The sequence below is a fragment of the Capricornis sumatraensis genome, chromosome 13, assembly GCF_032405125.1.
Source record: "Capricornis sumatraensis isolate serow.1 chromosome 13, serow.2, whole genome shotgun sequence".
In the NCBI taxonomy this organism is placed as follows: Eukaryota; Metazoa; Chordata; class Mammalia; order Artiodactyla; family Bovidae; genus Capricornis; species Capricornis sumatraensis.
The window spans coordinates 54,170,329-54,194,719 of NC_091081.1; the positions used below are offsets into that span (position 1 = coordinate 54,170,329).

Here is a 24,391-nt window from a genome sequence, read left to right on the forward strand (position 1 = left end):
TTGAGATGTCAATCACAATGTCTATGCTCAGATCTAGGTCAGAACATGTAGCAAAATGGTCCAGTGAATTCATTTCATGATGTCATAAGTAGAAAGAAACACCTGACAAGGTCAAGAAGACAGATGTATTTGAGATCGAAGAACAATTTCTACTTCCCTGCAACACCTCTCATTCTTTATGGATTTGATTTTTATAGCCTAGATTTTTAAGGAGTAGAAGATTGGAATTAATTTGACTAGTAAAAGACGAAAAAGAGAGTGATCCTTAAAACGAGCTCCTTCTTGGTAGTATTAATAATATTTAAAATTAAAACCAAAATAGATGAAATCATTTATGAAGGCAAAAGCTAAATATTGTTAAGTATATGAAGATCTTCTAATTACATTAAAATCTGAGCTGAATGTAATGATTGAGAAATAAGGTATTTTTAATTCAAATAATTTTAGAGCAAGAGGGAGACCTTTTTTGTTTAATGCTTGACCAAAATATTTTAAACCACATTATATAAGTTGACATTTTTCCTAAGTAAAATGAAACAGTGTCTTGGAAAGCCAAAGATGAAAAATATGATTTATGTTCATGAGGACATTATAGTTTGGTGGAGAAAAGGAGATATTTTAAAGATGGCAGTGATGACCCTGTATGCAAGACAGCAAAAGAGACACAGATGTGTAGAGCGGACTTTTGGACTCAGAGGGAGAGGGAGAGGGTGGGATGATTTGGGAGAATGGCATTGAAACATGTATACTATCATGTAAGAAACAAATCGTCTGTCTATGTCCGATGCAGGATACAGGGGCTGGTACATGGGGATGACCCAGAGAGATGTTATGGGGAGGGAGGTGGGAGGGGGGTTCATGTTTGGGAACGCATGTACACCCGTGGTGGATTCATGTCAATGTATGGCAAAACCAACACAGTACTGTAAAGTAAAATAAAGTAAAAATAAAAATTTTTTAAATAAATAAATAAAGTATTATAACGGCCTGCAATTGAAATATGTACCAGGGACAGTGGACAGCATATCTGAAAGTGAGGACAGAAGAAATATTATATAAAAGCTCCATGCCAGCCAGGAGAATCTTCTCAAAGCAGATAGAACTTGAGCAGACATAGTAAGAATGGGTAGGAGTTTGAGGAATGGATAAACAGAGAATTGCCTAAACAGCGGCAAGGAAACATATTAATACAAAGGCTCAGAGATGTCAAAGAGCATATTATCGTTGAATGTGGGAGAAGGGATAAAGGTTGGTGAGGGAAAAAAAAGGAGTTTGAACCCATTTGAGGTATCCTATTACATATCTTTCATTCTAATCTGTAACATCTTTTAATTCTTTGTCTAGTTTCCCCAAAGTATCCTTGTGAGCTGTGATTTTATTTATTCTATTTCTTGGCATTTTCTATTAACATATAAGACATATAGAGAAAAGAATGCAACTCATAATTATACACTTCAATCATTTTTCAATTTCAGCTTATCTGTGAAAAAACCATCTACACATCAAGAAAGATTGTGTTACCAGTATCCAGAAATCCCCTTCCTGTCACCTTCCACCCCTCTAGGTCCTTCTGTAGGTAAATAATATTCTGACTTCTAATATCATCAATTTGTTTTGCCTGTTTTTGAAATTTACATAAATGAAAGTACATACCCTTTTGTGTTTGTTTTTTTCCCTCAAGACTATGTGTGTAAAATTCATTCATATATACAGCAACAGTTTGTTCATTTACATTGCAACACTATGTGGATTTATCATGATTTTATTCATTGCACTGTTGACAAACATTTGGATTGTTTTCAGTTTCAGACTATTTTGGATACTAATGCTATAAGTGCTCTTGCACACGTTATTTAGAAAACATGCGTACTCAGTCCTGCTGGGCTGATACTCCATAATGGGTCTTTCGGGAAATTAGGCTGTACAAAATGGTTATACAGATTGATACCTGACCAAAGTTCAGTGTATGAAGACTTTCACTTGCTCCATACTCTCACCAACACTTGAAATTTTAATTTTCATCTTCTTGCTCCAAGTGTTGTAGCTTCTTCGTGTTGTGGCTTTAATTTGTATTCCTTTGATGTAAGAGTTGAGCAGGTACTCACTCACATTTTCATATGATTTTTGGCCATTAGGATATACTCATTCTTTTGCATGCTATTTTAAATGTCCTACTCTGGCCTTTCAATCACCATCATTATCAGCTGACAAAGGCAGCTTTGCTGAAGAACACTTTAAGCAATCATTAACCAGCATTATGTCTTCAAACAAAAAAAAAGTAATTTTCTTTTCTACTCATCTTCATTCTTTTAGTATCTAATCTATTTATTCTCTCTTATCTCTTCTCTGCTACCTTTTTAGGACAAACAGATCAACAAACAGATGCCAATTAACAATGTCCAAGTATTGTAAAGAGAGTCCAACAACAAGATTGTTGACAAGGGATTAATTTTCAAATTGTGCAAACAACTCATGCAGCTCAATATTTAAAAAACAAATGATCTGATTAAAAAAAAAATGGCCAGAAGATCTAAATAGACATTTCTCCAAAGAAGACATACAGATGACTAAAATGCACATGAAAAGATTCTCAACATCAATAATTAGTGGAGAAATTCAAATCAAAACTGTAATAAGGTATTACCTCACACCGATCAGAATGGCCATCATCAATAAATCTACATGCAATAAATGATGGAGAGGGTATGAAAAGAAGGGAACCCTCCTACACTGTTGGTGGGAATGTAAATTGGTATAGTCACTATGGACAACGATATGGAGGTTCCTTAAAAAAATAAAATAAAGCTACTATATGATCCAGCAATCCCACTCCTTGGCATATACCTTGAGAAAATAATAATTTAAAAAGATTCATGCAGTATAGCCAGGACATGGAAATAACCTAAATGCCCATCAGTCAACAGAGGAATGGATAAAGAAGATGTAGTATATATTCAATGGAATATTTTTCAGTGAATAAAAACAAAATAGTGTCGTTTGCAGCACAATGGATGGACCTAGATAGGGATTATCATACAGAGTGAAGAATTCAGCCAGAGAAAGACAAATATAATATTGTTCATATCTGAAACCTGAAAAAGGGTACAAATAAACTTATGTATCAAAACAGAAACAGAGTTACAGATGTAGAAAACAAAGAGGGTAAGAGAGGGAGGGATAAATTGGGAGACTGGGGTTGATATACACACATTATATTTATAAAATAGTTGTATAGCGCAGGGAACTCTAATCAGTACTCTGTAACGGTCTATGTGGGAAAAGAACCTAAAAAAGACTGAATATATGTATATGTATGCATGCATGCACACGAAATATCATTGTTTCAGTGGTATACAACTCTTTGGGACCCTATTGACTATAGTCCACTAGGCTCCTCTGTCCGTGGGATTCTCCAGACAATACTGGAGTGGGTTACCATGCCCTCCTCCAGGGGATCTTCCTGACCCAGGAATCGAACTCACATCTCTTTTTACATCTTCTGCAGTGACAGGCAAGTTCTTTACCACTAGTACCACCTGGGAAGCCATATATACCTGCATATGTATATGTATATACTTTAGTTGGACAAAAAGTTCATTTGGATTTTTCTGTAGCACACACACTCAGTTGTTAAGACATGTCTGACTCTTTGCAACCCCATGGACTGCAGCCCTCCAGGCTCCCCTGTCCATGGAATTTTCCAAGCAAGAATACTGGAGTGGGTTGCCATTTCCTCCTCCAGGGAATCTTGCCGACTCAGGGATGTCTCCTGCTTTGGCAAGTGGATTCTTCACCACTGCGCCAATTAGGCATCTTACAGAAACGCCCAAAAACTAACTTTTCGGCCAATCCAAAATATGTATAACTGATTCACTTTGCTATATACCTGAAACTAACACAACACTGGAAATCAACTGTACTCTACTTTTTTTTTAATGTTTTCAATAGTTCCAAAGGGGAAAAAAATTGTTTGCATCAGAGACTCAGCCTTACTTTTGGGCTGCTAAATGTTTGCGTTTTCTCGTTTTTAATAAGTGAGAAAAATAAACACGTCTATTTTAAAATAAATGGATCATTGATAAAATTTTAATAGGCTAAATCTCAGTATCTCCCTTTTTCCAAATTATGAATAATGTTCAGTAAGTATTTTAAAGGAATATCAGATGGAAAATGAAAAAAAATGTAGTGTAGATGATAAAAAGAGAACAGAAAAAAAAAGAACAGATACATAGATACTTTCTTTCAACATCTACAAAAACCAAATACAAATTGCAATTGCAAAAATAAAATGGCCATGACCTTTTTCCCTCCTCTGCATGATTAATTACTTAATGTCCTATTAATTGAAAGATGTGGCTGAATTTCAAACACTTTCATTTTCTGTGCACATCATCCTGTACTGTAACCACCGATTAAGCTGCTCATCAAAGGTGAACCAACAAGGTCATCTGAGCAGTAACTCTTCAGCTATTCATTACCCATCTTCAATGGTAATTAACAATAGTAACATTTCCATAAATCAACATCTTTCTGATTGTTCTCTGATGATAAACATTCAAAATATGTGCATCCCAGCCCACCCCTTCTACTTTTATATAAAAATTCAGTCTAAATATACCTCAGAGATAAAATATTACAAAAGTTTCTTTAATTAAAATGTACCAGGAAAATAAGGTTATGTACCTTTGAGGGAAAATATAAACCTACAATACACAACTAAATGAGTCTAGAACAAATAACCCAATAAAAAAATGGGCAGAAGATCTAAATACACATTTCTGCAATGAAGACAAACTGTCAAAAAGCACCTGAAAAAATGCTCAACATAGCTAATTAGGGAAATGCAAATCAAAACTACTGTGAGGTATCACCTCACACCAGTCCGAATGGCTATCATCAAAAAGTCCACAAACAACAAATACTAGAGAGAGTTTAGAGAAAAGGGAACCATCATACACTAATGCAAACTGGTACAGCCACTATGCAGAACAGTACGGAGGTTCTTTAAAAACTAAAAATAGAACTGCCATTTGATCCAGCAATCCCACTCCTGGAAATACATCCGGATAAAACCACAATTCGAAAAGATACATACACCCCCAATGTTCACTGTGGCATTATTTACAATAGCCAAGCTAAATCTTCATCAAGAGATGAATAGGTAAAGAAGATGTGGTATATATGTACAATGGAATAGTACTCAACCATAAAAATGAAATAATGCCATTTGCAACAACGTAAATGAACCTAGAGGTTATCATACTAAGTGAAGTAAGACAGAGAAAGACAAATAACATATGATGTCATTTATTTTTTTTTTTTTTTTTAACAGTGTAAATTTATATTTTATTGTGATTTTGAATTGCATTTCTCTGATGACCAATGACATTGGACATTTTTTCATGTGCTTATTTGCTGTCTGTATATGCTCTGTAATGACATGTCTTTATTACTTCTGTCCATTTCAAATTGGATTGTTTGGTTTCTTGCTATTTAGAATTTTCTTTTTATATTCTAGATAAGAGTCCTTTATCAAATAAGCACCTTACAATATTTTACTGTACCTGTCTTCTCATACTATCAACAAGGTCTTTCACAGGTTCTTTAATTTTATAAAGTCAATTTTTAGTTTTTCTTTTATGGATTATGGTTTTTTTTTTTTTTTTTGTATTTTTTTTTTTTATTAAATTTTAAAATCTTTAATTCTTACATGTGTTCCCAAACATGAAACCCCCTCCCACCTCCCTCCCCATAACATCTCTGTGGGTGATCCCCATGCACCAGCCCCAATCATGCTGTATCCTGCGTCAGACATAGACTGGCGATTCAATTCTTACATGATAGTATACATGATAGAATGCCATTCTCCCAAATCATCCCGCCCTCTCCCTCTCTCTCTGAGTCCAAAAGTCCATTATACACAGCTGTGTCTTTTTTCCTGTCTTGCATACAGGGTCGTCATTGCCATCTTTCTAAATTCCATATATATGTGTTAGTATACTGTATTGGTGTTTTTCTTTCTGGCTTACTTCACTCTGTATAATCGGCTCCAGTTTCATCCATCTCATCAGAACTGATTCAAATGAATTCTTTTTAACGGCTGAGTAATACTCCATCGTGTATATGTACCAAAGCTTCCTTATCCATTCATCTGCTGATGGACATCTAGGTTGTTTCCATGTCCTGGCTATTATAAACAGTGCTGCGATGAACATTGGGGTACATGTGTCTCTTTCAATTCTGGTTTCCTCGGTGTGTATACCCAGCAGTGGGATTGCTGGGTCATAAGGTAGTTCTATTTGCAATTTTTTAAGGAATCTCCACACTGTTCTCCATAGTGGCTGGCACAAAGACAGACATATAGATCAATGGAACAAAATAGAAAGCCCAGAGATAAATCCACACACATATGGACACCTTATCTTTGACAAAGGAGGCAAGAATATACAATGGAGTAAAGACAATCTCTTTAACAAGTGGTGCTGGGAAAACTGGTCAACCACTTGTAAAAGAATGAAACTAGATCACTTTCTAACACCGCACACAAAAATAAACTCAAAATGGATTAAAGATCTAAATGTAAGACCAGAAACTATAAAACTCCTAGAGGAGAATATAGGCAAAACACTCTCCGACATAAATCACAGCAGGATCCTCTATGATCCACCTCCCAGAATTCTGGAAATAAAAGCAAAAATAAACAAATGGGATCTAATTAAAATTAACAGCTTCTGCACAACAAAGGAAACTATAAGCAAGGTGAAAAGACAGCCTTCTGAATGGGAGAAAATAATAGCAAATGAAGCAACTGACAAACAACTAATCTCAAAAATATACAAGCAACTTATGCAGCTCAATTCCAGAAAAATAAACGACCCAATCAAAAAATGGGCCAAAGAACTAAATAGACATTTCTCCAAAGAAGACATACGGATGGCTAACAAACACATGAAAAGATGCTCAACATCACTCATTATCAGAGAAATGCAAATCAAAACCACAATGAGGTACCACTTCACACCAGTCAGAATGGCTGCGATCCAAAAATCTGCAAGCAACAAATGCTGGAGAGGGTGTGGAGAAAAGGGAACCCTCCTACACTGTTGGTGGGAATGCAAACTAGTATGATGTCATTTATATGTGGAATATAAAGAACAATATTGCAAATGAACTTATTTATTAAAAAAAAAAACAGACTCACAGCCTCAGAAAACAAACTTGCTGTTATCAAAGGGTAAAGTGTGTGTGTGGGGGGTGGGGGGGCAGTAAATTAGGAGCTTGGGATTAACATATATATATATTACTAAATATAAAATAGATAATTAACAAAGACCTACTCTTCAGTACACGGAACTCTACTCAGTACTCTAACTTATATGGAAAAAAGAATCTAAAAAAGAATAGATATTTGTGTATGTACAACTAAATCACTTTGTTGTACACCTGAGATTAACTCAATATTGTGTATCAACTATATTTCAATGTAAAATTAAAAATAAAAAAAAATAAAAAGTAAATTTTAAGCATAGCTTGGATGGATTTTCTTGAGGTGAACATGCTTGGTAAAATACTACCCAGGTCATACATAGAATATTAGCAGCACCCTAAGAAGACTCTTTTAAACCTCCTTATAGTCATTAACTACGCCAAACAAAACATTATCATGGCTTCTATTTTATTGTTTTACCTGTTTTTTTAATATCTAAATAAAGGAAATCATAAAGAATACAAAAATAAATAAATAAATATGTCTGCTGACAACATAAGGGTCAAATATGAGAAGCAAAGGGTACTAGCTGCCTAATACCAATTTATTCCTCTGGAAATTATGGCCCAGCTCAGCTGCAGAAGTATCCATTTGTCTACCCACCTATGAAAAGTGACAATTTAGAGTAGAAAGCAGATTTAATTCACACTACTCTCAAAGAGTACATCATGGGGTGAAACAGTAAGAAAAATAGACGTGTATAATATTATGATTAAAACACTGAAACTATATTTTAAAATTTAAATTACTACTAAGAGGCAAACATCTTATCAAACACACATGATAATAAGGATGATGTACTATTCCATAGTGTATTAATATATTACATTATTAAATATCAGTATATTATATATTGTATATGTGATCATACATAATTATATTCCATATTTCATTTCTAAGTAATAGGAAAGTAATTTATTCTCTTTAGTAAAGTATTTTAAAAATTTTATTTGCAGTTTCAATTTTTCAATTTAATAATATACATACACAGAGGTTGACATTGATTCCAAACTAGTTTGGAACTGAAGGCACAAATATTAGCCTGCTACTATATAAAATGGAGAAGGAAATGGCAACCCACTCCAGTGTTCTTGCCTGGAGAATCCCAGGGACGGGGGAGCCTGGTGGGCTGCCGTCTATGGGGTCGCACAGAGTCGGACACGACTGAAGTGACTTAGCTTAGGTTAGCTTAGCTTAGTACATAAAATGGTATGTATATGTTAAGATCCTATGTTATTAATAATTAATAATTAAGGGAAAACACATTTGGCATGCTCATGGCCAATGGCATGAGATAAGCTCTCTCCCTTTCATGAAACAAGAAAGTTTCTCTTCAGTCTGTTTGTTGCTGTTGTTTAGTCGCCAAGTTGCGTCCAACTCTTTATGACCCCATGAACTGCAGCACACCAGGCCTCTCTGTCCCTCACCATCTCTCAGAGTTTGCCCACATTCACAGCCATTGCCTCAGTGATGCCATCCAGCCACCTCATCCTCTGACACCCTCTTCTCCTGCTCTCAATCTTTCCCAGCATCAGGGACTTTTCCAATGAGTTAGCTGTTCTCATCAGATGTTTCCCCTTCTATTTGCCATGAAGTAATGGGCCCGGATGCCATGATCTTAGTTGTTTAAATTTAGTTTTTAAGCCAGCTTTTTCACTCTCCTCCTTTACCCCCATCAAGAGGTTCTTTAGTTCTTCTTTGCTTTCTGCCATTAAAGTGGTCTGATTACATCAAATCTTATGATTTAATAGAAAAGGTAGTAAGTGAGCTGATCTTACAATGTAGACAGCTTTGAAAGGATTTTGGATGTTGTTCTTTTTATTTTTTATGTTTTGGTTTTATTGCCATTTTACTTTTTTATTAAACGGGAAAACAAGCACTAATACTTACCTTTTTTTGGGGTCAGAGATAACGAAGATTACAGTGAATTTTCATGAGGAACAAAGGATTAGATAAAGTTATTCAAGAAAAGGCAAAGAATCCATTGAGGGTCTTTGATGGGGTCAAGTAGTTTGACCACAGTAGTTTGTTATAACAAATTATTATATTATAACCTAATATAAGAAAATGCTACATATTCCAAAGGACTTTTCCAACCTCAGTAAACAGAATGACTCTTACCTTGAGGCATCTCTGGTGGCAGATAATGAGGTTCTTGAGCACTAACATGTACCCATTCAAAGTCATCATATAAATCCTGGTGGTAATCACAAGCTCCAGGACCATCATCAAAAGTACAGCCACCTGAAAGGGGAAAAGAATTACTGTTATAGTCTAAACAGTAGATGTGCTGGAAAACACATTAGATTGCAATGTACATTGTGGTACTCATAAATTTAATGGTAAACAGGATTTCTATCTATCACTACTTTCATTAAATGTTCACATACATTGAAACTTCTATCAGTATCTTGTTTGAGTAAGAGATTGATTTGAGCCTCAGAAGTAAGGCTGAGGCACAGATTTTTAAATATGAATAATAACAGAAGATACAGTTAACTATATAAACCACCAGGAATCTAAATAATTTTTAACAGCTTTACCGAGGGGAAGGGAAGGAAGGAAAAGAGTGAAAATTGTCTTTATAAGGCAAGTTCCCCAGGGACTGTAGCCTGACAGACTCCTCTGTCTATGGAATAGTTGAGGCAAGAATACTGGAGTGAGTTGCCTCCAGAATGCATTTCCTTCTTCAGGGGATCTTCTCCACCCAGGGATGGAACCCAGGTCTCCTGTGGTTCCTGTACTGGCAGGTGGATTCTTTATCACCTGAGCTACCTGGGAAGTCCCACAATATCTAAGTTTTACCAAATTTCTTGCTTTAAAAGAACACTTTGAAATCTAGTCATAATAGCAAACAAAATACTTAAACTTTTATAAGGTCTAAAGTGCTTGTGGTCAGTGAAACACACTTCCATACTTTATTTAGATTACTTTGATACACAATTATGACACAAAAGTGGGGAAAAACTGAATGAAGCATAAAACTGATCAGATTAGCCTATCATCCCTCTCAGTACCTTCACTTTATTTAATAACCTCTTTTTTAAAAAATGGAGGTGGCCTTTCCCCTTTACATCAGTCATTTTCCCTGGCTTTATTTTCTGGGGTAATTTTATGGCAGAAGAAGAATAATTACTTTTGCATCTCAGACTGCATATACAGGCACACACAACAACATATATCGCTTATTCAATTCATGAAAATCAGAACTGGCCTATATATCTAATCTTGAAGGAAAATGGATTAGAACTAATGAAAATCCAGCAGTGGATTTAATGAGAAAAACCAATAACCTGTCTCCTTTCAAGTAGCTTTTTTGTTTAGTTTCCATGGGGATCCTTGTGAAGAAACTCAGTGAATTCTCTGACTAAAAGCAGGCTAGGGGGGCTGTTAAACTTCAGGGCTATAAATTCTCAGTAAATGAAGAATTCATTTCCCTCATCAAAAGTTTATCAATTTGAGAATAAAAGTTATATTTCTCACCAATGACAGAGACAAGCCAGTGTTATAGGCAAAAAAGGCAAAATCAGAAATGTTCAGATCACACTATAGCCTAAGTAACCTTTATCAAAAGTGGAATGACTTGGGTATCCTCAAATCACTCTTATGACCACATCAATCCTTTACAATAAAAAAATTTCAGCAGGTTGAAGTCTTAATACTGTCATTTAAATATGCCTAAAATAGCCTTTATATAAATGCTGTCATGAAAAATGATGTACTTTTTAATTTAAAATTAATCGATGTAAAGAGGTTGTTAGGAAATTAATCTTTCCATAGCAATGGGAAAGTTTGTCTCAAAATATAATTTGCTATCATGACCCTAAAATGACTTATTGCTTTGCAACACATACCTTCAGGGCCTTCACTGCCCATTATAATAGTATGAGTGACTTCCATGTATAAATTTAAACTACCAGTGGAACCTACATTGGCACATTTAGAAGACAAATGGCCTTAATTGCTGTCCTTCATGGCCATTGTTAATTTTAGCCTCCAGGATTCTTATTAGCAATAACAACTAAGTGAAGCTATATAAAATAAGTGGGTCAACCCCTGTTATTTGTTGCACATCACTGCCATATTAGTCAAGAATCTTAGGAAAAGTTCCTGGTCCATCTGACTTGGGTGATAAAAGAATTTTTTTAAGACACTTTTTTATGTTCTAATTTACAGTAAGTTCTAATCTAAGAAGTACAATATATCTATGCACCACATATATAGCATAGGAATTAATCTTTATGAATCTTTTTGTAAAGAATTTTGAAGTTCAAGGTTAAGAACTGATATAATATACTGGACTAGATGATAAGAAATACCAAAAATACTATTCCTGGCCTGACGAATGGAATGGACAGACATGAGTGGGAAAGTATATATATTTAAAACACAGTGTGTTACAAGGGATCATGGGTTTCCCTGGTGGTCCAGTGGTAAAGAATCCACCTGTCAAAACAGGAGATGCAGGTTCAATTCCTGGGTGGGGAAGATCCCCTGGAGAACGCAATGGCAACCAACTCCAGAATTCTTGACTGGGAATTCCCATGCACAGAGGAGACTAGCAGGCTAAAGTCCACGGGGTCGCAAAAGAGTTGGCCATGACAGCGACTAAACAACAACAAGGAATCATAATAGGAATTATAATCATAATGACCAACGCCACAAAGAACACAAATGACAAATGAATTGGCTATCTATACCTGAGTTGGTTTTGGAAGGCTTCATGGAGTTAGGCCTATAAAAATGAGTAAGGATGTGCCAGGCCAGAATGAAAGTGGGACTGAAATTAGAGAAAAAGCAAAAGCAAGGGCATAACAAATCTAAAGAAACACGAGATGCTGAAGAATCTCAATTCTGCATAATGAGAATGAAAAGCATGCAGGGGACAAAAAAGAATCAAACTAAATATGAGATTTTCAGACACCATAAAACATTTAGGGTTTAGTCTATCATTGTATGAAGTCATTAAAGGGTTTCATCCAGGAGTATGATCCAGTTCAAGGCACATTAATAATAATGATAACAACAATAACACTCCAGAAGCTATGTGACGTTTAAAGAGTAATGGGGGAAAATGTCTGTAGATAACTTGGTTCAACCTTATAACAGACAGCACATAACCCACTTTGCATAACCTTAGTTTACCTTTAAGGGCTCACTAGACTAAAAACAAAGTCTTCTTTAATACATAGTCTTCTATACACATGTCCCTCTGTTTAAGACATTTTTATATATAGTATTATGACCTATTTAAAAGAGAAATCTTAGCAAGGCTCTAATTCATAAATAAAAACCTAACATACAAATTCAAAGCTTCACTGAGCTAGACAAAAGGAGGCAACACTGAAATGATGTTCAAGAAATTTACTTAGGCAGAGAGGATGAAAAATGAACAAGGAAACACCTTATATGTTCAGGTTTTGTGTTTGCTGCTGGTGACAGGACTACGAGTAGAAGCAAAACCATTTCAGTGAAATGACAACCGCAAGTTCCTCGACCCTCGGAGGAAAATTACTTCTGAAGAGCCATCTCACAGATTGCTAATTCCTCTATGCCAGCCAGCCAGCTAAGGCACAGATCTGCTGCCTGCTTCCACTGGCACAACCCATTTGTGGGGCACTGCAAGCTGTTCATCTGAAAATAAAAATCAAGCTAATCTAGACTTGCCTAAATTTCTTTCCATTCCCATTAAAAGGATGTGTACTAAGAAACATTAAAAACAAAAATATAAAAAATTAAAATATGCCTATCTCAAAAATTATATTGCCTAAACATCTAGAATTTAGAGAGAGTCTTGAGTGTTTATTTAAACAGATGGTGATGGCTCTATGAGACAGTAAGGAAATAGAGACCCTTTCTGTGAAATCATAAAAGAACCAAAGTGTGTGTGCTAAGTCACTTCAGTCGTGTCCAACTCTGTGTGACCGCATGGACTGTAGACTGTCAAGCTTCTCTGTCCATGGGATTCTCCAAGCAAGAACACTGGAGTGGGTTGCCATGTCCTCCTCCAGGGGATCTTCCTGACTCAAGGACTGAACCTGCATCTCCTACGTTTCCTGCATTGGCAGTCAGGTTATTTACCACTAGAGCCACCTGGGAAGCCTGAAAGAATGAATATTAAAGTTAAATACTTTCTGATATGAAAACTTTCCATAAAACTCAGGGTCAGGTTAATTTAGAACCAAGTTGAGTTGGACAAAAATAAAATGTCAGTAGTCCCCCAGACAACTCTGAACATTTTATGGAGGACATCTTTTCAAAAGCCATTGTACTATGACCTTCCACATTCACCCCTTCAAAGCATCTATGAAGTCTTAATTTTCTGACTGAAGTAAATTTCAAGAAACATACTGAATTATATTTCATGGTTCTTTACTATTTGTAAAGAAAAAGCCTCATTTAGCTAAAGATAGAGACCATTTTAATTTTCATTTTCTTAAATTGGAATACACAGGGTTCTGAAAAGTAAGAGGAAAAGTTCTAGACAAAATATGTTTGCAAAATGCAATATTCTAAATATTGTTGATTATGACAAAATGGACAAATTAATATTTTCCAATTGTGAATTAAACTGTGATACACAAATTTGCTCATGTAAGTGACCACCAACTTTGAAATAATCAACCCTCCATTAAGAAATAATCTATCCTCCATTAAGAATTAATTTATCCTCCAAAGAAAGGGTAATATGTGTCACATTAGGTCACATGCAATACTGAATCAAACTAACTTTGAATAGATCATCTCTATCTATGCTAATCAAAACCATAATATATTTTTACTGGTATAAGCCCCGAAATGCATTACAAAGAAGCCAATAGGTTTCACAGAAAAAAGAAAAAATTCAGAAGAACAGAAAAGTAACTTGTTACTGAATATCTTAAATGTAATTCCATTTATAATCTGAGGCAACATTGTCTATTTTCAGAAACACAGATTATTGGAAAAGCATAAAAATGGATGCTTTTAAATAAAGTTCATATTTCCTCTGAAACCTACTGGGATATCTCAATAGATTGTTTTTCCCTTTCAGCTTCTTGGAATATTGAAGGTACAAAAGAAGAACTGACACATCATAATCAGTGTTGAGGAAGTTTATCTCCAATCTAAGGGGAAGCAATGCTTGTTCTCAACTTAAGTACAGAAATTCAAATCGGAAAAAAAATCCAAATAGATACAAAGGACGAATAGCTTTGAGCTCATACGTATGAGTCACTTATACTTAACACATTGCTCTGGTTCAATAACAAAGAGGATCTAATGAAGAAAAACAAGAGAATTTATGAAAAAAGGTTAAAGGTAATAACTTCAGATCCAGAAAAAAATATATTTTGCCCTGCTAGTAGTTAATTAGTATAAGAAAAATTATTTCAGCCTAGCTCCTCCATAAAGGAAAAGGAACTTAAAATACATTTATGGAAATTCAAGCCCACCATTTATTGATATATATAAATGACTCAATGATGAGTGAAGAGCTCATTTCAAACACACCCATAAATTATCTAATCGTTCATCTCTAGATTACCACTTCAAGCCAAGAACATATGTATAATATATATAATCCAAAATTATTTAGCTAGTAAGACTTTTATTCAAATTGTCTATATTTTGAAGCAAATGCTATACTCCAACTAGCCAAATAATCTTCCTTTAACAAGACTAAATTAACCAGAATAGAAAAATAAGTCCAATTTTACTTCCCTCCATCTTGGCAGAGAAGCAATATTAAGATCTCCTCAACTTCAAGGCTTCCCAGGTGGCACAGTGGTAAAGAATCTGCTTGCCAATGCAGGAGATGCAAGAGACACAGGTTCCACCCCTGGGTCAGGAAGATCCCCTGGAGAAGGAAATGGTGACCCACTACAATAGTCTTGCCTGAAAAAGTCCCAAGGTCGGAGGACCTTGGCGGGCTACACTCTATGACATCGCAAAGAGCTGAACATGACTAAGTGCACACACACACACACACACACAAGGAATTTAACAAATTGGCATATACTGTCACTGATGCGGTAGAAGAAAGAGACAGCATTTCTAGATGAAGCATGCAGAGATGGCTGAGCACATACACAGCTTTGCTATTTGATTTCTTTGAGTTTCAATTTCCTTCCCAATAAAATCAAGATAATAATAGTTACAGTACAATTACATGAGGATTAGCGATAATATATGTAAACCTGCTAACACTCAACAAGTTTTTTTAACAGCACCCTTATTTTTATATGTTCCATTCTTGACAAGGTATTCTGTATATACGCTATATAGAGGCAAACTCATGCACATATTAAACAGCAGAAGAAAGAAACTTATGGTTTCTACACAGTTTACCCAGAAAGACTAAAGAGAGTCCCCATAAAGAAAATATTCTATTACCATATCCAGTTTTCTCTGAATATTCATAGATATGTTTTCAGTAAGGAAATAACCTTCCTTTAGATCAAGGCAGCAAACTTCATCTATCAAAAGCCAATTAATAAATATTTTAGGTTATGCAGGCCATATCATTTCTGTCACAACTACATAACTGTTGTCACTGCAGCAAAAAGTAGCCACAGAGACTACCTAACAAATGGGTATGGCTGTATTCAAATAAAACTTTTATTACAAAAACAGGTGGCAGGACTTCCCTGATGGTCCAGTAAAGACTCTGTGCTTCCACTGCAGGGGGAACAGGTTCAACCCATGGCAGGGGAACTAAGAATACACATGCTACAAAAAGCAGCCAAAAAAAATCGTTTTTTCTCAATTAAAAAAAAAAAGTTAAAAAACAGTTGGCATGCTGGATTTGGCCTGCAGGCCACAGTTCATCAACACCTGGATTAGATCACTCTGATCTTAAGTATTCTTGAAAATTACAGGTAGTACACAGTCTGGTTTAAAGCTTTCAACCAAGGATCTTTGATTTCTCCTCCAAAGACCTGCTCACTTCCATATGACCTGATTTTCTTTCCCTTATACCAAGTAGGCAGCAGCCAAGAAACTGAAGCTGGAAATGGGCTCTGAATGACAGTACTATGTCTAAAAGCAAATCAGGCTGTCTGGCTGGACAGTGGTTTAAACCAGAAAGTGAGAGTATGCAAGAGCTGAAAACACTTTCAAGGTCCTTTCTGGGCTTCAAGGTTTTAAGATGACAAAGGGAAATATATTTTACATTATGACCCATCATATACATGCATACCTGCATGCAAATATTTAAACACATAATGTCTGTGAACCCAAATACATTTATTCACCCAATCATTTGTTATCTCCTCCTATGGATCACTGGTCTGGTGCTTTTTCTATAAATGAAATAAAATTAAAAGTAATTGTGTGAATCAAGGAAGTAGATAAAAGAAAACAAGATTGCAATCCTCTGTCTCAAACATACCCAAGCACATGTCCATTGTGGGAGGGTACCCAGAAGTCAGACGTGCATAATCCAAGTCTTCATTCCTAATTTTCAGGTCTCAGGTACAAGTTGAAGTTCCAAAAATAAGCCTTGGAGACCTGGGCAGCCCTGACAGTACATATGTGACTTCATCCAACCTCATTATGGAACTAATGGATGATTACATGCCAAACAGCCATAGAAATGATTTCACAGATGAAAAGAGCTTTATTAAAATGTAAAAGGAACATATTAATGAGAAGTACCTCTTAGTAGAGAAAAATAAAATTGCCCAGGGTTACAAAGCAAGTAAATATCAGAGTCAGGATTTGAACCCAGGTACTATACAGGTTCTTTACTCTCAACCATGAAAATAAATGGCTTCTCAAAATGAAGAGTCGTTAGATATTCTCAGCACCAACCTCAAGCCATTACTCAACAAAGAGAGCAGTACCTACCCCTCCTACCCATGTAACGGTGTGGCGGTGCTGCAACCTTTATGGATAAAATGTAGTAAACTTTGAACACATTACATATCAAAGTCTCTTAGGCTTGATGCTAGCAATAGGAAAGATATCTTATTAGTGTTAGTTGCTCAGTGGTGTCCCCTGTCCATGGAATTCTCCAGCCAAGAATACTGGAGTGGGTAAACTTTCCCTTCTCCAGGGGAATCTTCCCAGCCCAGGGATTGAACCCAGGTCTCCCACATTGCAGGTGGATTTGTTACCAGCTGAGCCACAAGGGAAGCCCAACAATACTGGAGTGAATAGCCTATCCCTTCCCCAGTGGATCTTTCTGACCCAGGAATTGAACCGAGGTCTCCTGCATTGCAGGCAGATTCTTTATCAACTGAGCTATCAGAGAAGTCTGATTAACTAGTAACTTCAGCAAAGAATTTTATTTCAATAGAAGGCTGAGAAAGTATATGATACTATCCTATCACTCTTGCTTAGCAACCTTCACTTTCACCTCGTCTTCCCTAAAACATGTATAAACAAGTGACTTTTCTTCTTTAAAAACATTAAAATAAATCAAAAGCAATTTGTTCTGGTAATTTTTGCAGTAGCCCTTACAGGAATTCTAGGGTAAGAAACCAGGTATTTTTGCAAAGCATGTTAATGTATTTACCCAAGTTTCTTCTCCTATTTTTTATCCAGTAAAATTTTTTCTATCCCAGTAAAATCTCATCTTTTTTGTTTAGTGTTAGATACACAATCTAGACAAACTCAGTGAACAAAGTAATAGAGAGTAAATGTACTGAAAAATACAATTCACAACTGAAGCCACAGTTACACTTTGGTAAAACTGGAAACCATCCAAGCTCACATTTAAACATTTCTTTGTTTTGTTTCTCATGGAGGGATTCTTGGTAGGCTACACTTCACCCATATCAGACACATTCTGGCTTATTTCAACAGTGGCTCCTGACTCAGCTCAAGCATGATGGGTGATGGATCATTTTTCATTTATGAAGGGAGTTCTGCAAAATGCTGAAGCCATGTAAAACAGAATTCCATAACCCAACCTTCTAGAGGACGAGCAAAGATCTGCCTTATGGCTTTGAATTAAATTTTTTTATCATATTGGCAAAGGAATCTTAAACATTCTCAGTTGAAGAAGTTTAACAATTCAGTTGTGTAAGGCAGAAATAAACTGAAGAAAAGATAACCAACTAATTTAGTAATTAAAATGCATCCTGAAAGTAAAAAGAAAAATTTCTCTTTTTCATTAATATGAAGCCCTTTAACTACTGAAATGTTTCTAGACTTGGTGTACTAGAGAAGTTGTACAAGTGAATGTTGGATTTTCCATCATTCTTAAAACATTCTAAGGAGTAAAGACTTGTGGTTCTTTCTGCCATTTCCTTTATTTAGAATTTAAAAAAGCTGGATATCATCATTTCAGGCAGTATGTTAATTACTGATTTCAGATGTATTAACCAGTTCCCTCATTCTAAGAATCATATAAACAGTCAGTCTGGCCTTTTACCAGGTTCCCAGCAAACAAGCCACTCACCCAAACACAAGCAATCTTTATATTAATACTGAATGATGTTAAGAGACCTTGTTGTCAGAGATCTCTGCCCCTTTCCCATAAAGGAAGCAATCTGGGCTTTAACCAATGTTTTGCTGAGACTTTTACTAGCCTTTAAATCTATCAACTTCTGACCAAGTCAGTGTTGAGGCCTGTATTACAATGAATCTCTGCTCAAATTTTCTTTCTCAGGACAGTTCATATGGTAACCGTTTAGAGGAATCACCACATAAAGTAAAGATCTCTCAACCACCAAAAACCAATGCTCAACACAGACATTTAAACAACGTGTAAGTCAATAGCACTCTAACCTAATGAAGAGAGTCATAATTGGGAGAACGATGAATAAGGTTTTTACACAGGGCTTTACCAAGTGAGATTCAGGCCTGCCTGTATCCTTATTCTCTCATTTCAATTAAAAAAAAAAAAAAAAGCCAATTTGGCTTCTACTTCCAACTACTACATAGGAATACTGTGCCAATTAATTTTGAAAATCTCTCCACAATATCCTGTGAATAGTAAATCCACATGCTATACACATTTAAGGCATCATTAAGTTAGGCTTTCAGTAAGGAAAACATCTGAGATTCCTGTTATTGTTTTATATTTACAGGATACTTTTAAAGTAACATGACCAAAATTTGAAGGATTAGAAAACAGACAAGCTTACAACAATATCCTATCATTCCTGGGCCTTTGTAAAAAAGATAAAGCAGCTTATATGATAAAAAAAAAAACTCCATTATATGTCAAAAATTCATACCACCACTGATTCTACTGCCTAATAGAAATTCTAAAATGTAAACTACCACAATTCAACTATCCTTATGTAATAAAAATATTTTAAAGATGTTGACTCTGCCTATATTAGAATTTCAGATGAAACTCAAAAATATAAAAAAATGCTTCAGTACAGAAAGGACCTGGAAGAATAATTTCATACAGGGAAATTAACTTTTGTTGCAGACTCCATTTGTATTAGGGGCTCTTGGCTTCTAAGAATAGTAGGTATAAAAATACCTACAGACCTGAAATATCCTTGTCTCATCAAATTCACATGATTGACTGAAGCATTATATCTCATTTACTTAACATATTTAATTTTCCCTCCAGTTTTTGCTCTAAAATGTAATGACCAACTTTAAACTGTAAATGACCATTGAACTATACAGTTTACAGATAAAAGGCAAACACACTTCTTCAGAATGAACCATAAAAAATCTGGAAAATTTTATTTTCAAATATGAGGGGGTGAAGAGCTGGCATACAGATTTGGATAATAGGTTAAAAGCAGTGACAGTATGGAGATAGAATCTGAAGTCTGGTATCTGCCATGCAGGAGGACAGCTTTACTGCCTCACTTCTCACCTCAAGCCATAGCTTGTATTTTGAAATTGTCAAAGCTCTAAAAATACATAAAATAAAAGACATTGTTACCATGTAAAGCTGACAAGGACATGGTTATCCTAGCAAATAATTCATAAAAACAAATTGCCCCTAATCAATGTCTCAGTAAACTTAAGAAAAGTTTGCCATACTCACTATTTGAGTAAAGGCAAATTGCAACAAAACTGAGAATTTTTTCTCCATATCATCTGCAAAATCTTAAAGGATTAATAATACTTGGTGGTGGTGGTTTAGTTGCTAAGTCATGTCCAACTCTTGCTACCCCATGGATTATAGCCCACCAGGCTCCTCTGTGTTGACATTACATGCGTTAAAAATAGGAGGGCAAATGGCACTATTTTGGTGTGGGAAGGGGGCTGTAATTTGGTTTTTAATCACTTGCCTTTCAGTTCAGCAATAACACTTCTTGAAATCTACCCTACAAAAATATTCACATATGTGCAGTCCTCCTGAGTTCTAAGGGAGCTTCCCTGGTGGCTCAGAGGTTAAAGCGTCTTCCTGCAATGTGAGAGACCTGGGTTTGATCCCCAGGTCGGGAAGATTCCCCTGGAGAAGGAAATGGCAACCCACTCCAGTATTCTTGCCTGGAGAATCCCATAGACGGAGGAACCTGGTGGGCTACAGTCCACGGGGTCGCAAAGAGTCGGACATGACTGAGCGACTTCACTTTCACTTTCACTTTGACCTGAGTTCTATAATATCAAAACAAGCTAGGGTAACCAACTTCCAAAAGAGTGAAAACAAATTATGTATGGGTCTTTTCAATAACATCCAAAGACAATAAAGATCACCTTCAAATTTGGAGGGCATTTACAGAAAAATTATTCACAACTAAAATCAGAAACTTTGTGCTAATGAGCATTAGTAAGGTATTTTATTACTTAATTCACATGAAAATCATATATGTTCAACACTATCAACTTATGAAGATAAACACAAAGTATATTTTAAGAGGCAATACAGAATATAGCAATTATTTGGCAAATGTTAAGACAATAAAAAGATGCAAAGATAGAGGTAAAAAAAAAAGTTGAATCAGTGGACAAATGGAAAGAACTGGGGTCATAGGCAATGAAGGATATAAAAGTATTCTGCCATAGCCACCAGTTCTTTCAACTGGCTATTTATCCAGATTGGGAAAACAAAGAAAAACTGCTTATAAGAAGCAACAGTTTATGATAAACCATTCAGGATAAGATTGATTGCAGCAATAGCATTGTAAGTCACTCCAAAATAAAATTATCTAAAAGAACAGCTTTGAGTATAACTTCCTAGTATTCTCCTGACATCTAATAATAAAACATAGTTCCTTTCCACTTACCACTTTAGTAAGTTCAGGCCTCACCTGAAGGTACAACCAGAATGCAAAGCCGATTACAACGAAATAGAGAGCTAAACATGTCGAAAGCATTTTTGATGCTACTTTATCTTCAAAGGATGGGTTGATAACTTTGTCAGAGAATGCAGACATATAAGTATTTCCATATGAAATGCTTGGATTATGATTATAACTATCTGGCTACTACTTTCAATATTATATTCTTCTAATAATCTGATATTAGTAAAATAAAATCTATTTCAAGAAACAGCATTTTGAACTAGTGGAATATAATTCAACCAACTAGTGAAATCACACTATTAGAAGAAATAGGAATATATCTTCCAACTTCAAGTACCTTTTGAACCCCTGCTCTTATCTCTCAATTTTGTGTTTAATTTTAGTCTACACGTTAGATGTTAACATGTATTCTAGTTAAACCAAGCTGATGCATGGAGAAGTAGAGCTGGAGGAACTGAGGCATGACAATCATGGTTTAGAGCAAGCAATCAGCTGATACTCCAAGTAGGTGTATTTGACTACAATTTTCAGGAAATGCTCCATAGAGTGAGTTGTAACAGGGAGAAGGGCTATTGGGCTACAGAAACTGTGTGACAGAGACTCAGAGGAATGAAAGCATCTCTTGGGGAAGAAACAGAAGCAACTTGGGGGAGAAGTGGAAGTGGGGGAGCTGTACTAAAGACTAAGAGCTTGAAAGTCCAGAGGAAGAGCTGAGGGGTGAAGGGGGCAGAGACCACTAAGGTGAGGCCTAGATGGATATACTTGTGGAATCTGTACCCTACTCAATCTAAGTGGCAAAGTCATATCAACTGGCCAACCAGTCATGATACCATGTATCATATGAGGTTGTATCACTGTAAGAATTGCCCAGATATATACACAGCAGGTTTTAACACAAGTAAGAAGCATTCAGATTCTTGATCAACAAGTTTTAACCTCTAACCTGTTAACTGCCACATCTAAAGGGAAATGTATGAGACAAGGAACCTTCCTCCTTGCTGTGATCATATCTACAACCAAGTATCCCCCCACAAGATGAGCATAATCCATTTACAAGATTCTGCATCCCATCCTTACCCTCCCTTCAGTAGTTCATAAAAGGGATGTGGCTAGGTTGCATACTGCAATGTGCTTTTCATGTATTTGAAGCATCTTGTAAACACAGAACAAAACACTTGTTTTTGCTGTGGAGATATTGACTATAACACAGCCATGTTTTCAAGAAAAATTATTTCTACCAAAACATTAAAAGTCATTAAAAGCTAGTGACTTGGCATGTAGCCTTGCCCCAGGCTGCAGCAATGTCTGCAAATGCAGTCTTGAACTGGATTATCTTTGATTTCTTTGAAGACCACAAAAGCTCAATGAGTGAAAGACTACTGAATCTGACCCGATGGCATTAATTACACCTCCAAGGGTGAAGTGAGAATTGTGTGAGTCAAAGAATAAAATTTTATAGTACTATAAAACACTGATGTAGAAGTCGCAGGGGAAGGGAACTGTAGAGTAAGTAATTGAAGGCAGGAGAGCTGACTTCCTGCCCAATCACTAACTTGGCTGAGACTTCAGTGGTAAAACTTTCTTCCCAGACTTAAATTTATAATCACAATAACAACCACAGCCTCCAAAGAAAACCAATGAACACACTCCTCTTCTCAAACATTTAAGACACAAAGTAAATCTCTCTAAGGACCCAGGATGTCAGGCATATCTTTTTTCCCCTCAAAGCTTAATGTTACCATGGAGAAAAGTCAGACCTAAACCAGTCAACATGATTGTATACATTATACACCGGAATATATAAACATGTATTTTCTTACAGAGAAAGGAGGATACTGTTCAAGTTTCCACTCCAAAATTGAGAGCAGCTTTATTTCAATCCTATGATCAAAACTATTCTCTACATATTGATAGCTTCAAGCAGATATAAGCAACAGGAAATTACTATATGCACAATTTGATATGCATTTTTGTAATTGCAATCTTCAGATGCATTAGAATTCACAAACTCAGAAAGGCTTTATGGATCTCAGAAGGGATTAATGAAAATATTTGATAAGAATACAAACAAAGTGTATAGCCAACAGTTATTGTTAACATGAAATAAAATATTTAACACAGTTCACAGCACATGCGTGCATGCATGTTAAGTCACGACACTTACGTCTGACTCTTTGTGACCCAGGGGACTGTAGCCCGCCAGGCTCCTTTGTCCATGGGACTCACCAGGCAAGAATACTGGAGTGGGTTGCCATGCCCTCCTCCAGGGGTTCTTCTCAACCAGTGTCTCCTGCACTGCAGGCAGATTCTTTGCTGCTCAGCCACCAGGGAAGCCTTCACAACACATAGAAAGCACTAATACACATCAGTTTTTTGTTTTGGGGTTTTTTTTTTAATTAAAAACTCACACATACTCCTACCAACCAGAAAGAATCAGTGCAAACATTTTGGTGTATATTTCTTTCTAGGCTTTCCCACACTATATTTTCTTATCATATTGCTAAGATTTGGGGCTCCAAAATCACTGCAGATGGTGACTGCAGCCATGAAATTAAAAGACGCTTACTCCTTGGAAAGAAAGTTATGACCAACCTAGATGGCCCATTCAAAAGCAGAGACATTACTTTGCCAGCAAAGGTCCGTCTAGTCAAGGCTACGGTTTTTCCAGTGTTCATGTATGGATGTGAGAGTTGGACTGTGAAGAAAGCTGAGCATTGAAGAATTGATGCTTTTGAACTGTGGTACTGGAGAAGATTCTTGAGAGTTCCTTGGACTGCAAGGAGATCCAACCAGTCCATTCTAAAGGAGATCAGTCCTGGGTGTTCTTTGGAAGGAATGATGCTAAAGCTGAAACTCCAATACTTTGGCCACCTCATGCGAAGAGTTGACTCACTGGAAAAGACTCTGATGCTGGGAGGGATTGGGGGCAGGAGGAAAAGGGGACAAAAGAGGATGAGATGGCTGGCTGGCATCA

The 24,391-nt window shown here is 36.1% G+C and overlaps 1 protein-coding gene across 4 annotated transcripts in view; it reads right to left on the reverse strand.

The window, feature by feature from the left end:
* The window catches only part of PTPRK (protein tyrosine phosphatase receptor type K), a 619,103-nt gene that overhangs the window by 467,795 nt on the left and 126,917 nt on the right, over positions 1–24,391 (reverse strand). For all 4 annotated transcript variants that reach the window (XM_068985075.1, XM_068985072.1, XM_068985073.1 and 1 more), the window contains exon 2: positions 9,389–9,511. In XM_068985075.1, coding sequence (XP_068841176.1) covers positions 9,389–9,511 — 123 coding nt within the window. The remainder of the gene's footprint in view (positions 1–9,388; positions 9,512–24,391) is intronic.